We start from the raw sequence: 15,677 nt of genomic DNA, 5'->3' as shown, positions 1-15,677 counted from the left end.
ACTTTCATGAAGTCGTATTAAAATTCATATACATTTCATCCTAGATTTTTTTATAATAGTTGAAAATGTGAGGACTTCCAGGTAGCACTATAAGGCGACCAGTAGAGACCAATAGGCACCATTACGGTTTCCATTAAAACCAGTACAATTCCCATTATAACCAGTAAATCCATTACAAATTCTGTGATAGTGTCTATTGTTTGTTTTTTTTGCAGCAGAGCGGTTCACGTTATCTCACGCAGAATATGGTTATTTTCTGTTAGTCAATGTATGGGTGTACGTCTGTAAACATCTGATGGGAAACATCCAACAGACATATTGTAGATGAGCAAACACTAAAAAAAAAAAATAAATAAATAAAAAAAATACGTCTTGCAGATGTCAAATAGACATCTCCATGATGTACGTGTGCTATCAGGGTTGATTTATCGAGCTGAGATGTATTGATTTTGTTCCATTTTCATGTCAGAACAATATAATTGCGCAAATCCTAAAATTTTGTTTGTTTAGTTTAAATTATTGAATTTATGAAATTCAATGCATCTCAGCAGCACAGAAGTAGACCCGCCGGTAAAATCACTAAAGAAAGAAAGCGGTCACAGAAGGATAAAACATGTTTAGACATATGTCAAATATACACTTAGAATATAGTATGTAGGGCTCTTTCTTCACTCTACGGTGTGGGGTTTACAGTGTGGATACTGGAGGAGCAGAAAACAAGATACCTCCAGAGATTAAGGGTGTTTCTGCTCCATACTAACAGTAGGTGGCGGTAATGCCCTATTTTGTAGATTAAGATCAGCTGTAAACGAAACGAAGCAGGCAGCAGCAGCTCACTTGTCTGCACAGCATGTTACAGTGCTATTGGAGTTACAGGAGTAACATATACTCCGGGATATTGGTTTATTTTGAGTCGTAGGGACTGTAAGAAATGTCTGAAAGTGAGAAACTTTAGAAAATTGTGGATCAGTGCTGACTCGAGATGCGAACTGTTTTGAACGATTCAGTCTGATTTGGTGAACCGGTTCAAAAGAACGATTTGTTCGCCGAACCGGACATCACTACGTTTGAAAGGAGTTCACACACAGTGCTCACAATTCAGAAGAAACCAGCTGTCTTAAATGAAATAATAATATATGTCTGTCTGAGAAACTTTAGAAAATTGTGGATCAGTGCTGACTCGAGATGCGAACTGTTTTGAACGATTCAGTCTGATTTGGTGAACCGGTTCAAAAGAACGATTTGTTCGCCGAACCGGACATCACTACGTTTGAAAGGAGTTCACGCACAGTGCTCACAATTCAGAAGAAACCAGCTGTCTTAAATGAAATAATAATATATGTCTGTTCATTCTGGATATTGATTGTTTCATCACAGAAATCTGTCAGCTGAGAGTTGTGTACAAGATAAAGATTCTCGTATTATTTTACCTGAATGACTGTGTGCATTTGTCTTTGCAGTTTTTCTTTTCTTTCTGCTGACTTCAACTGAATTTAACAAATTGATTAATTGATTGGATTCCAACATCTTCCTCAGTTTTCAACTGGTTTTACTTCAGGATATGATTTTATATCCAGTGAACCAAAACAGTACCGAACTTGTTTAATAAATAAAAATCAACATATCTGTAAAATCAAGCATTGGCATATGCGCAGTCTGAATAAATATAATCTGATTGAGGATTCTGACTGCAGTGTTTATATATGTACATTAAACGTGATTTAGTGTCAGTATTACCAGAACAAGAAGAAGCTTCTAAGGCACCATGGTCCGTATTGCCCTTTTGACATCTAAAAATTGTTTCTTTATTTTCATACATCCAGTCTGCCAGCAGTTATTTATTCTTTAAAACAGTCTCCTTCAGAGAAACAGTTGTTATATAAAGCGAAAGTCCCTGTGATTCTGTGTTTCTCAGGAGCTGGAAAAGGTTTGGTTGTGTGTGACTGATGGGACAGATTCAGTCTGGAGCGTCAGAGATCAACTCTCTGAACAGAGATCCAGAGACACACAGGACTCAGAGCTCAGCCTCGCTTTACTCTGTTCCACTGACGCTCAGGAGAGTGTGTGTGACAGTCATGGGTCCAGCCATCAAACCTCCACAGAGTCTCTGGGTCCTTACTGTAACGCTGGAGAACAGCAGATGCTGCAGACGCCACTGAAGATGTGCTCAGGCAAACTGCTGGACTGCAGGAAGATGATGAAGAGAGAAAACACAGCTGAGGAACAACAGAGCGATGATGACTATGTTTCTGTTGCATCAGGTATTTTTCTTCCTTTATTGTTTTTACCTTTTCATGACATTTGTCTGTCATGTCAGCACCTGATACATGGAAGACGGTTTCAAATCACTCAAGAGTTGCTTTAAAGTCACTTGCTTGATTTGTTGTGCTGTACATTATATCCGAAAATGGTGGAGATGCCAAACTCTCCATCGTCAAAAACAAAAAGCTCAAAGTGGCACACAGCCAGTCTGCTGTATGAGGTGATGGTCATGTACTACACTGGAGTGCTGAAAGACACCGTGAAGAAGGCCCAGATTCCTGTCCACCTCGAACTACAAGAGAGTGGAGTCTGACTATTAAACAGTCCCAGCAGAGACATTGGTTTCACTTTTTAAACTTTTTTTACTTCAACAATAATCTGCCATGGGTCTTCTTTAAAATGAGACCAAACTTAACTCTGTGCTCCCAAGCTTCAAATTTTTATGACAGTTTTGGACATTTTTGTCCACTATGGACCTATGTGTAACTTTTTTTAATTGACGCACAAGGGTTAATTTCAGGTGTGATATGTTCATGCACTTTAGATTTATGAACTGTACTACATTACATTTGAAAACTTTATTTAAAGAGTGATACATTTACAGTAAGTTTATATTCTGGTTCTGTCTGTCAGTGATGTGCAGAAGCTTGTGACGGTTACACTGATGGAGAAGTTTGTTCCTACAATCTCTGGCTCTCAGAAGCTCCTGGCATCGATGGACTGCCGTCAAATCACTCAGGTGCATGGATTCACTGATATTACAGTCAAACCAAACTAAAAAAAACACTTTAATTGTAAAGCATTTTAATGCTCTTGTTCTCTTGAAGATACAGGAATATTTTATATTATTTAATACTTTATTAATTCAATTACAATTAATAGTTTCATATAACAATTGCATATTTATTAGTAAGCAGGTTAGTTTGCAAGCATTTGTTACATAATTTAGTTATAGAATCAGTCTTCATTCAGATGCTATAGTTATTCTAATATAAACCAAGAACCACAACATTTTACAAGTAATTCCATGTTAACATGTAGAACACACAACTGTACAAACTGTGGACATATAATGCAGAATTTCACAATTTTTGTATTGAGTAATACTATGTAAAAGTTAATCATAGCAGAGTGGTTTTCCACCGCTCTGTATATGTTGTATGTCTTTCTTATCTGATACACTCCAATGAGCTGCTTATCTGAATCAGGTGTGTTAAATAAGGGAGACGTACAAAATGTGCAGAGCAGTGGTCCCCAGGACCAGGATTGAAAACCACTGTTATAGCACATTTAAAATACTAATGTATGCATAATGAAAAAATAAAAGCAAAAAAATTGTGTTGATTAGAATTTTTTTTTTTTAACAAACTGGAGTCTACAGAAGGATTATTTTTCTTTCTTGTTTTCTTGTCATCTCAAAATAACAATATTGATTTTTTGTTATCACGACCTAATGTTCTCATGATCTTGACATAAAAGTTTTTTGTTTTTTTTCTGAAACAATGAAAATGAAAATCCCATTTAGGGTTTTCATGGTCCAGAGTTTTTATTACATTATCCGAATATAGGTGTGATGAAATCCTATTGTTTTTAAAAGCAACATAAATCATCATATAGATAATCTTTTAGAATTAATTTCCCATATTCTAGAGGAATGGATTCTTTTTTATTTTGACAGGTGTGATTATCAGTGGTTTTGAGTTTTTACCTTTATCATTAAGGCCTGGACTAAAATATGGATAGAGTTTGTCAGTGAAAGTCTGATCAGTGAAAGAGTAGATATGAGAGCTGGAGCCCACGTCATAAAAAGAGACCAGACCCTCCTCATAATCCACAAACACTCCCACAATCTCCGGTTTTACTCTCAGTGAGAACATGACCACTGGATTATCACAAACTATATACTGATTCTCATTCTTCACAATAACAGTCCAGAATCCATCCTCAGGTGCCAGTGTGATCATCTCCTTCCTGTTAATAGATTCTCTGGCCACTCCTAAACTCCACTCAGTCTTTCCCTTCACCTGCACCTCATAGTAAAATCTGCCTGAACTGAATCCCTGCTTTGCCAGAACACATAAACCGACATCAAATCTCTTTGGGTTTTCCGGGGCATCCTGCTCAATATCTCCATGACTGACTTGTTTTCCATCATCAGACAGGATGAGATATGGATTCGCTGTATCAGGATCCAGAGTCACATCCACTAGATGAGAGATTAGACATTATCAATCAACTTCAGAACAAACATGTTCATGTGCATAAAATACAGACTATAAAGTGTATTAGAGAAAATGATGTCAGTCACACTGTACCTGAAAACTTCAGTACACACTTCAACACTGTGGACACAGATAACAATGTAAGATGATGAAATATTATAAGTAAATATATTTTAAATCTATGAGACACTCATATCGAGGGTTTAAAAATAGGAATGTGAATTCCCAGATAGCACATGTTCACTGTAAAAAAACATCTGTGACATTTACAGTAAAATACCGGCAGCTGTAGTTGCCAGAACTTCACCGTAAAAAATATGGTAGCAACATTTGACTTTTTACAGACTTAACTTAAATTCACAATAAAATACCGTATTTCATTAACTGATGTCATGCTGGGAATTCTGGGAGTGTCAATTTACAGTTTTTCTCTGTAAATTATACAATGGCTTTTTCTTTTTCACTTCCAAAAACCGTATTTTTAACAGTATTTTACTGTAAAATTACATTAAATGTAATTACATTTATTCACCAAATATATTATGGAAACTTACTGTTAACCAGTTAACAGGTTTTTACTGTAGCATTTTTACAGTCTTTTACTGTTAAAATCACAATCATTTTTTACAGTGTACATCTGCAAGATGCCAGTTAAAGATCGTTTGATCTGGAAAGCATCTGATGTGTACAAACGTCTGACAGATGTCTTTAAGATGTCAGTTTTACATACATTCTAAATCATACACATCTTAAAGACATCTAATATACGTCTATTTGACATCTGATAGGAGACGTCCTATAGACTTATTGCAGATGAGCAAACACTCAAAAAAAAATATGAAGAGTTTATTTGCAAAAACCGATAAAAGCCACTTTAAAAAAAAAGAGCTGATTGCCGTGCATTATTCTCCACATATAGCGCGATCTGAACCCTAAACACGTTTTGTCAAAAAAGCCGGAATTGTCCACTTCCAAGGCATCGCGAGTTCACGTTTTACTGCAGAAGCCGACAAGCGCCATTGGTCTTTTGTGAACAGAAGCCGATAAGTCCATTTTAGCGAATCAGCGCGCTGTATTTAGGTCAGGTGACAAGGCTGCTTTTTTACTTTGAAAAGACGCGATAGCTGAGAGGAGTTTCGTCAAAGCTGACTAAAAGTGATCGAGGATGGATAATTTCGACGAACTTGATGAACCTGTTATATTTTCTTCAGGGCGAAAAAGGAAAAAGAAGCTGAAACGTTTTCACGGAATCTTGCAAAAGCAGCACGTTACAATGGTGAGGGAAAAACTCTGTGTATTGCGTGTAATCACATCCATACAGTCTATGATCAAAACAACAACAACGTTTGTCAGGCATCTACATTGTCATCTAAGGAGTTTACAAAGATTAAACCAGTGTTTTTTTAACTCTAAAACATGAAATGTGGAGTGTGGCGAGGGGGGCGTGGTTCAGCGAGGTCTGCACCGGGAGAGAGTAAGTAGGTCAAGCGCAAATGATAATCACCTGTGTCTCGTTTCAGTAATTGGTGTGGAGAGACCGGATAAAAGGGGCCACCTGGAGCATGGAAGGCAGAGAGAGACTGACTGGGAACGCGAGCCACCCGGGAAGCCGGGCTACTGGAGCACAAAGCATATATAGAGCTATATTCTGAGTTATTGACGGAGAGTTTGAATGCGCAGTGAGCGCCTTGTTCTGTTGTATATACCGAGAGACTTAAATAAAAGCTCGCGTTCCAGTACGCCGACCCTGTCTTCTTCCTTCCGCCCTCTTGAACCGTATCACATGGAGTTAGCTGCTTTTGCCAAAAAATGACTGCTGGAGTTATCTGCTTTTGCTATAAAACAAACTTTTAATATGTAAAAAAAACATACTTTCAATGAACTTTAATTTTGTAAATTACCTGTATTTGTTTAAGTTATTATTACTCAATCAAAACAACCCAACTGCAGTTTGATTGATATTACTTGGAATGCGCAATAAAAAAAACGTGATTTCTGAAAATAAATAACAATGGAGTTATCGGTTTTTGCAAATGATCTCTTCATATATCTTGCAGATGTAAATGCAGACGTTAAATAGACATCTTTGAGATGTACGTGTGCTATCAGGGTGTGTATTTTTATTAAAGCTCTAATATTTACAATTATTATTAAATCAGTAAAACTATACAATCTTTGTTATGAGTCATAAACTGTCTAAATTTCTCTGTTTCCTCTTATTTACATCGGAGTATTGCGTTTACATGAGGTAAGGTTTAATCGCAACATTTCCAAAATCTCATTATAATCGCATTAAGAGGGTGTATGTAAACGCACTGATTCATAGTAATGTCATGTACATGAGTCATGACCTATTACTAAAGTAAAACATCTTTAATGATGAGGTGAAGTTTGGATAATACTTCACATAGACAGTGTTAGTAAATTATTTTATCATGCCGGTTTAATGGTAATATGTTTGAGTGTTTGAGGAGTGTTTTCATTGTATGATATGGTTATTTTTAAAATGGTGTGATCCTTTACAAACTGAGACTAAATAACTGTCTGGTAATTACCATCATGATACAATGATTAAACTGGCTTTAAGTGGGAATATTCCTTGAAAAGAAAGATTTTCTTAGTTACTGGCAAAAAATAAAATCTTTAACTGTATTTGATAACAACATACCAGTTTGACTGAGATTTTTTTTTAGTGTCTCATGAGTTTTCTTCACTAGAGTCAGAGCTCTATTCATAGGGAGCACATTCACATCGGAGTCAATACTGATCTCAGTCCAGTTCTTGTGTGGACGGCTGTATAGGGAAGAGAAAATCTACAGCAGGAGAGAGAAAGTTAACTCATTTTCCTAATATGAGTTTATTAATGTTTCATTCTGTTCTGTATGATTTCTAAAGACTGGTGAGAAAAATGGTCAAACTAACCTTACCCTAATCCTAAAATCAATAAAAAACGTAAGGTTACTTGTGTAACACCAGTTCTCTGAAAATGGAGTGAGGTATCTCACTATGGGGAATGCCTCGGGCGTGATAGACTATGGAAGCACCAATCACACCACGTCTGTCCACAGCTCATGACCAGGATCCCACCCCCTTCCTATATATGCTGCTGTGATCCCTGAAACGGCATTCAAAGCATGCTCCCCCATGTTATGCGTGAAGGGAAGCTTGGTGAGATACCTCACTCTGTTGTCAGAGAAACCGGGGTTGCGCAAGTAACGTTCTCTTTCAAACAATCGCTTGGTATCTCACAATAGGAATGATACGGCCAACTCCCGCAATGCATGTTTTCCAAAGCTGCAGAACAGACCCCGCGAAAATGAAAGATAACCTCTCATTTCACTCACGAGCTGACTTTGAGAACTACATGAACCATAGAAGGCGTAGTGAGATCCAGACAGTAAAATCTGATAAATGTATGAGGGGAAGCCCAGCTAGCTGCCATGCAAATATCTCCTACTGAAATCCCCCTGAATAGAGCCCATTATACAGCCATCCCTCGTGTGGAATGAGCCCTTAAGCCCACTGGGGAACCGAGACCCATAGCTGTATAGGCCAACTCAATTGCCTCCAGCATCCAATGAGAAAGGCGCTGTGAGGAGATTAGCTTACCCTTACATTGAGCAGCCAATGAAACGAACAACTGATCGTTCTTACTGAATGATCAAGTCCTATTTACATAATGGCATACCGGACACAACGTGTGCAAATCACGCTCCTCCTCCAAAGCAAATGGAAGGGGGTAAAAAGCATTTAATTCCAGTGCAGTTATAAACTCAATCGCTGACCTCAAAACACCCAAAGCCGGGTTAGCATGTAACTCACCCACCTGCTTATCTGAAACTAAAGCGAGGAGTAGGACTGTTTTCAAAGATAAGAACTTAATATGAACACTCTCCATAGATTCAAATGGGGCCCGAGTTAAAGCGCTCAGAACCTTGGACAAGTCCCATGAAGGGATAAGCTGCTTTGACACTGGTCTCAGATGTCTCACTCCCTACATAAAACAACATATAAGAGGATGTTGACCCACTGAGGCTCCTTTAAAGCCTACGTGGCAAGCCGAAATAGCAGCCAGATAAACCTTAATAATGGAAAACACTCTACCACTGTCCATTAGGCTCTGCAAAAAACACAGAATATCGCTTATTGAGCACTGAAAATGAATAATTCCCTTACGAGTGCACCAGTCCTCAAACACATGCCATTTGAGATTATATAATGAGCACGTTGATGGAGCTCTAGCACTCTAGTACACTTCACTCTGAAAGGAAAATCTGAGATACTTTCTGTGCGCAGGGTAAATGCTTATATGAAAGTAAGCATCCTTGAGATCGGCCGCGGAAAGCCAGTCGCCCCTGCGAATCGAGCGAGTGAGAGCTCCAACTGTGAGCACTCTGAATTTGTACTTTCCTAAGTGCTTGTTTAGAGCACGCAGGTCCAATATTCGGTGTTACCCCTATCTTTCTTTGGAATTAGAAAATAACATGAGTAATAGCCCTTCTGGGTTCCCCCCACTGGAACTTGTCTTGTAGCTATTTTCTCTAAAAGGGAGGCTATTTCTACTTCCAGCACCTGAGTCGAATCTCCTATTGCTGCAGATGCTATAATCCTGTTGAAAAGAAGGGGTTTTACAGCAAACTGAAGCCTGTAACACCTGGTTACCGTCGCAAGGACCCAAGGATGTGCAGAACACTTTCTCCAAGCCTCCTGATTAATAAGCCAGTGGATTTCTTTGGCTCCATCTAGCGGACAGAGAGAAAACCGGCCAGGATCTGTCTAATCCGAATAAACCCTTCGAATCCATCAGAGCATAGAGGAAAATCTTGTGGTGTGGTGTGATTGGTGCTTCCATAGTCTATCATGCCTGAGGCATTTCCCATAGTGAGATACCGAGCAATTGTTTGAAAGAGAACTATAGACACTAAAAAAAAATAATAATAAATTACTAAAACTTTAACTAAAATTGCAATGAAAACAAATGAAAAAATCAACATGAAAAATTTGAATAATAAAAAATAATAATAGTATAATAGCATAATTATAATAAAAACTAATAGTATCTGAATGATGCTAAAAGGGGGTAGGTCCTAAACCCCTGAATGAGACGGATGTTGACAGACCTGTATGACATGGAGATGATCGTCAGTGTGTGAGAGCTGCTCCAGCTCAGTGTTTCTCTTCTTCAGATCAGTGATTTCCTGCTGCAGCTCTTTAATGAGATCTTCAGCCTGTTTCTCTGCTGCTTTCTGCTGTTCCTCCATCATCTTCAGCAGCTCAGACTGACATCTCTCAATGGAGCGGATCAGAACAGTGAAGAGCTCAACACTGGCTGATTTCTCTTTCTCTGTGTTTCTCTGATCAATGAGAACAGTTATCAAATTCATTTATTATGTATTTACATTTATTTATAGACACTATGAAATTTAAATGGGCAATATTTGTTTTTTATGGAATATTGCATGCATTTATTTATCTGTGCACATCATTTTTTTAAACTTATGTGCCTGTGTAATCTGTAATCAAAATAGCTTCCCTTCCCTCTTGCGACAGCAAGTCTCTGTGAAAGGTTGGGACAACCTGTGACTGACATGAGATTGAAGCAATAGCAAACAACAATAATCCAAAGATCCATTAAATTCCCGATGGACCAAATGACATCCCGCCCTACATTTTTCCTTGAGCGAGAAGCTGTTTCACTCAGATATGTATCATAAAAGTGAAGAAGAAAATCGCAACTTCCATTTCATGCCGACTTTAAAGATATAGTTCAATCAAAAATTAAATTTCTCATCTTCTGATCTCATATTAGTTGAGAATTGTTTTTTTTTTCAATTAAAACATTTAATTCAGCACCTTTGTTATGTATTCAAATATTATGAAGCTTAACAATAATTTTCAAAATTCAATCTCTGACCTTTCTCAGCTCTACTGAGTGCTGGATCTCTTGAATCTTCTTCATTCTGTTCTGAATCATCTGCTGCACGTCTGTCTGTGTCTGAAGCAGCTGATTCTACAAACAGAGAAAAACACACAGTTATCGCTGAATTTAACTTTCCATCTTCTGACAGTTTTCAGTGTAAAGCTGCGGTCACACTAGACTTTGAGCATGTGACATTTCTTCAGAAGCTGCACCGGTTGTGTTATGACATCACGTTCTGCAGCGTCTTTTTAAAAACATAAATTCAACACATAACCAGAGCTGGGTAGTAACTGATTATATATTGGATTATATAATCAGATTCCAAAAATCAAGTACTCATAATTAGAGTATGTTACATTTTATGCCCATGATAAGATAAGATTGATTCTGCCTAATTCTTATTTCTCTTTTAAATTTTACGCTTTCTTCTCTTAAAATCCTAACTGGTATGTGTCATACCAGTTAGTTTTGACTATATTAATATAAATGTCATGTAAATAATTTTGCAAACCACGGTTCTGAATTTGGGTGAAAAAAAGCGCCTCTCAAGTAATTAGACCATGTATGAAACAAATAATTATGCAAGTTAGTAAACACTGGTGATGTGTAGCTGTGAAACATTACATCTTTATCATATTCAGTGACTTTCAGTAACTGTTAATTCTGGAAATCTGGACAAAAATATTAAAAATCTGGAAGACTTTGGGTGTGTAATATAATGTAATGCAGGGATTCCCAAACATTTTTGTCAGCCAAACCCCTTTGACATTAAATATTTACTTGAAATATCTCTGAGGAAGGTAATATTTCAATAAAGACATTCCATTGTTTACAGTTCGGTGTCGCTTAATGGTCACATTGACATTCATGACATTTTTAGTGTTTAAATAGTTTATTTTAAATTTTTATGATTTAATTAATTATTAGCTTTTTATCAACTCACAAACCCGCTGCATTTTTACATTTGGGAAACCCTGGTTTAATGTAATGTTTAAAGTATTTTATGATGTTGATATAACAAATATTTTTTCTTTCTCTTTGCTTTTTTATGTAAATATAGTATGTTTAATGGTAAGTTTAATACAAATAAAAAGTAATCTAAAAGTAACCTAAAAAGTAGCCAGAATCCATTACTTAAAATGAGTAACCTAGATTACGTTACTAACTACATATTTCATCATGTAATCTGTAATCAGTAACCGACTGCAATTTGTAAGTAATGTACCCAGCTCAAATAATAATAAATCCAAAATGTAAAAAAACATACAATCCACTCCTCTTTTCTTCAGCGCTGCAGTTTTAAATTTATGTTCTCGTAATTCGGCTACAAGGTCATGCCTTGACATATCGATCTTCTATTGGTCACATGGTTTCCTGTGATACAAATTCACAGGTCAAAGTTAACAACTTCAAAGGAGCTTGCGTTTCTGCTCTCCCGCATTCGTATGTGTATGAATTGAAGTCAATGGAACGAAAAGTGTAGTGTGACCGACCCTTAACATGAAAAAGAGACGAGCGCTTCAACATGTCAACACAGAGAAAAGAAAACTATTTCATGAGTGTTTAAAGTGTTTTGTTTGTATCTCTTGCCTTCTTCTGCTGACTCTCCTCCTCTATAGGAACAGTGTTGTGAGTCCTGTGGTCTCCTTCAGTGCAGGACAGACACACACTCGTCTGATCATCTCTGCAGAACAGCTCCAGAGGTCTCTCATGTTTCTGGCATATATAATCATCCAGATTTTCCACAGCGTTGATCAGTGTGTGTTTCTTTAGACGTGGGACTCTGTGATGAGGCTCCAGGTGAGTCTCACAGTAAGAGCTTTGACACGTCAGGCAGGACTTCACGGCTTTCTGATTTCTTCCATCACAGATGTCACACAACACCTCAGATTCTCCTAGATTGAGCTTCTCCTTAAAGTGTTGCGCAAAACTCTCAGCATTGTATTCAGGGGCGCTGCTATTGTTTCTGGGCCCCCTGAGTAGCATATTGACTTGGGACCTCTGTAGAGTTCGCTTTCGGGGGAGTGGAAGCGGGGATTGTTTTGTCCTCTTCGGTAGAGCTTGCCTTTCGGGGCCCGCCTCTCTGAACAGGGCCATTTGAATCATCGTAACCTTTCCCCCCATTACGGTGCCGCTGGTTGTGTTAATCTCAAGGTCAGGTCTTCTGCTAAATGTTTCTTTACAAGATGGACAGAAGCAGGTCTGTGTGTTTGTCCAGCACTTGTTCAGGCAGGTTCTGCAGAAGTTGTGTCCACATGGAGTGGTGACTGGATCAGTGAACACATCCAGACAGATGGAGCACTGGAGCTCCTCATTTAGTGGACCGCTGGAGGATGCCATGCCTGAAAAGATAAGTAAAGACAATATATCATCTACATTGCTGAATAGAGCAGATTTGATACATCTATTGTGCACTGACTGAGTAATTAAGTTTGTGTGCAAAAATTGATGTTGCATGTTAAAAATTATTCTAACTAAAATTATGAACCACTGTTTATGTCAAAACAGCCATACAGCAATATATGATAGCAGTTTCTGGCAGGAAGTTAGAGCAGAGTTGATGAATGTTGAAACCTGTTTCCACCACTAAAACCTCATCTAGCTATAAGCTCCGCCCCTGTCTGAGTTTGCTGGTCTGGAGCTTCAGTCTATGTGGCACTGCAATGGATATTATTGGCTGGTAGAAAAAATTAAATAAACTAAATATTTCACATTTATCTGTAACAACAATATTTTAATACTATCATGAAAATTATTTTACTTAAGAAAGACAACACAGTAAACGGGTGTATGTGTAATATTTTAAACAAATTACTCACTAAATACCTGTTATTTTTGTTTAATGACGTTATTATTTTCACTGGCCTTTTTTCATTCTGTCTGCAGTTCAAGTACCTGTTTCCTGTTTCTGGAGCCTTTGACAGCACACGTCAAACCTTGCTTTACAGCCAAATAAATGACATATTTTTAACATACTTTCTGATACTGCTTCATGCTATTAAACTACTGAACTAGTTCTTTCGTTTCCATCACTTACCTGTGAGTGAATATCAGGTCTGATTGTTAACTTCTGTTTCTGAATAGAAGTGTTCTTTGAAAAGCTTCCTGTTCATCTGTTTCATTTCACTTTCATTGCAATCTTTCACTCACTTGCCAAGATGTCATAGTAGCTCCACCTATAATCTTGAATACGGAAAAGTTGCTAATTCATCCCTGCGGAGTGTGTAAACCTAAACAGTGTGAGAAACTTTTAGAATGTACTGTATGTGCCATTTTGTTAAGTTCATTAATTTTTTGACGACAGTGGTGGCAAATATCAAGTTGCTGATTCAGATTCAGTTTGATTAATTGGTTCTTACAATTCAAATTTCGACCTCAGTTTTTATCTGGTTTTGCTTCAGGATCTGATTATATATGCAGTGGTGTAATACAATAGAACCAAACTTATTTTATAAATAAAACTGCTATTTTTAAATTACCTTGTCATATCTAAACATTTTCTTTCTTAGTTTTTTATACATTTTAATTTTGATATCTTGATTTTTTAAATGTTTTTAGTCTGCCAACAGTTTTTTTTTCACTGTCACTGTGATTCTGTGTTTCTCAGGAGCTGGAAAAGGTTTGGTTGTGTGTGACTGATGGGACAGATTCAGTCTGGAGCGTCAGAGATCAACTCTCTGAACAGAGATCCAGAGACACACAGGACTCTGTTCCACTGACGCTCAGGAGAGAGTGTGTGACAGTCATGGATCCAGCCATCAATCCTCCACAGAGTCTCTGGGTCCTTACTGTAACGCTGGAGAACAGCAGATGCTGCAGACGCCACTGAAGATCACTGAAGTCAAACTGCTGGACTGCAGGAAGATGATGAAGATGAAGAGAGAAAACACAGCTGAGGAACAACAGAGTGATGATGATGATGTTTCTATTCCATCGGGTAATTTTCTTCCTTTAGTGTTTTTACCTTTTCAGTAACTGATACAAGTAAAAATGCTTTCAAATCCCTCAAGAGTTGCTGTAAAGTCACTTGCTCTATTGCTAGGCTATACATTATATCAAAAACAATGTGTTTTTCACCATTGATCAACAAAGGCTCTTTATGCACAGGCCACAAACACAACTAATCATTAATGAAATTCATTGTTGACTTGTTTCCATGATCAGTTTTTATTAGTAAGTGTAGCCATAATATTATTTTTATTAAGTCACAACAGTGCTTAATGGCTAAACTATTCGATTTCATAATTTGTGAATTTAATTTGATGCTTATTTATGTTTATTGATATAAAATGAGCAAATTCACACAAGTCAGTGCTATAAACTGCATTTAGAATGGTCCTAAAATGGCCAGTCATTTCGGCTCTAAGTCGACTTTGTATCTGTCCCTGACTGATAATGATGCGAGCGTTAAAGGGTTAGTTCACCCAAAAATGAAAATTCTGTCATTAATTACTCACCCTCGTGTTGTTCCAAACCCATAAGACCTTCGTTCATCTTCGGAACACAATATAAGCGTATATGGTACTGTCGTGAACGCACGTCCACAAGTGACGCAGTAGAGACGAAAATGTGGAATAAAGTTGTTATTTTTGTTTTTTTTGCGCAAAAAAAGTATTCAGAGAGTACTTTTTTTTTTTTTAGTATTCATTACATATAGATGCTTGTGCATTTTCCCCTCTTATTCTGATGGTTGTGCTTTTGCCATGTTATAAGACTGAAAACAAACAGATCACAGATAACAAGATCTCAATTTGACAGGATGCTGGCCTCCTTTGCACATGAGGATAGATATGAGGATGGTATGGAACAAATTATTTCTGCCCTCTGAAAGCACAAAGCAACATCACTGTGATTTTATATCATCATGCACAGAGATTTATAATGGAGATTATTTACTGTACCTTGAGTAATGTGTCTAATAGACAAGGTGATCCTGAGGGGTGTATAAAATGATGGGATGTAAACGTTTTTCCATCTGGATACTTAGAGTAGGCTCATGGAGCCTGAGCCTACAACACATAATAGGGTTGTTAGCAATCAAATGCAATCAGTATCAACAAAATCCATCTTTGAATTGCATGGGTGGCACAGAAGCTGCATCAGAAGTGGTATTTATGCACTTAGTCTGTTAAAGGAGTAGTTCACTTTCAGAATGAAAATTCTGTCACCATTTGCTCACCCCCCACTTGTTCCAAACCTGTATGAGTTTCTTTCTTCTGTTGAACACAAAAGAAGATATTTTGAAAAATGTTGGGATCTGAACAGTTGATGAG

General features: G+C 37.4%; 1 protein-coding gene across 1 annotated transcript in view; it reads right to left on the bottom strand.

Moving 5' to 3' along the window:
- Nucleotides 1-3,908: 3,908 nt before the first annotated feature.
- LOC107730789 (E3 ubiquitin-protein ligase TRIM39-like) overlaps nucleotides 3,909-15,677 on the bottom strand; it is a 19,972-nt gene continuing 8,203 nt past the window's right edge. The window contains exons 2-7 of the mRNA XM_016541731.1: nucleotides 11,995-12,288; nucleotides 10,399-10,494; nucleotides 9,605-9,838; nucleotides 7,153-7,297; nucleotides 4,578-4,604; nucleotides 3,909-4,468 (exon numbers count right to left, since the gene is read on the bottom strand). Coding sequence (XP_016397217.1) covers nucleotides 3,909-4,468; nucleotides 4,578-4,604; nucleotides 7,153-7,297; nucleotides 9,605-9,838; nucleotides 10,399-10,494; nucleotides 11,995-12,288 — 1,356 coding nt within the window. The remainder of the gene's footprint in view (nucleotides 4,469-4,577; nucleotides 4,605-7,152; nucleotides 7,298-9,604; nucleotides 9,839-10,398; nucleotides 10,495-11,994; nucleotides 12,289-15,677) is intronic.

This window comes from Sinocyclocheilus rhinocerous, unplaced genomic scaffold (assembly GCF_001515625.1).
Source record: "Sinocyclocheilus rhinocerous isolate Xijiao unplaced genomic scaffold, SAMN03320098_v1.1 scaffold2358, whole genome shotgun sequence".
NCBI lineage: Eukaryota > Metazoa > Chordata > Actinopteri > Cypriniformes > Cyprinidae > Sinocyclocheilus > Sinocyclocheilus rhinocerous.
This window is presented reverse-complemented; position numbering and strand designations above follow the sequence as displayed.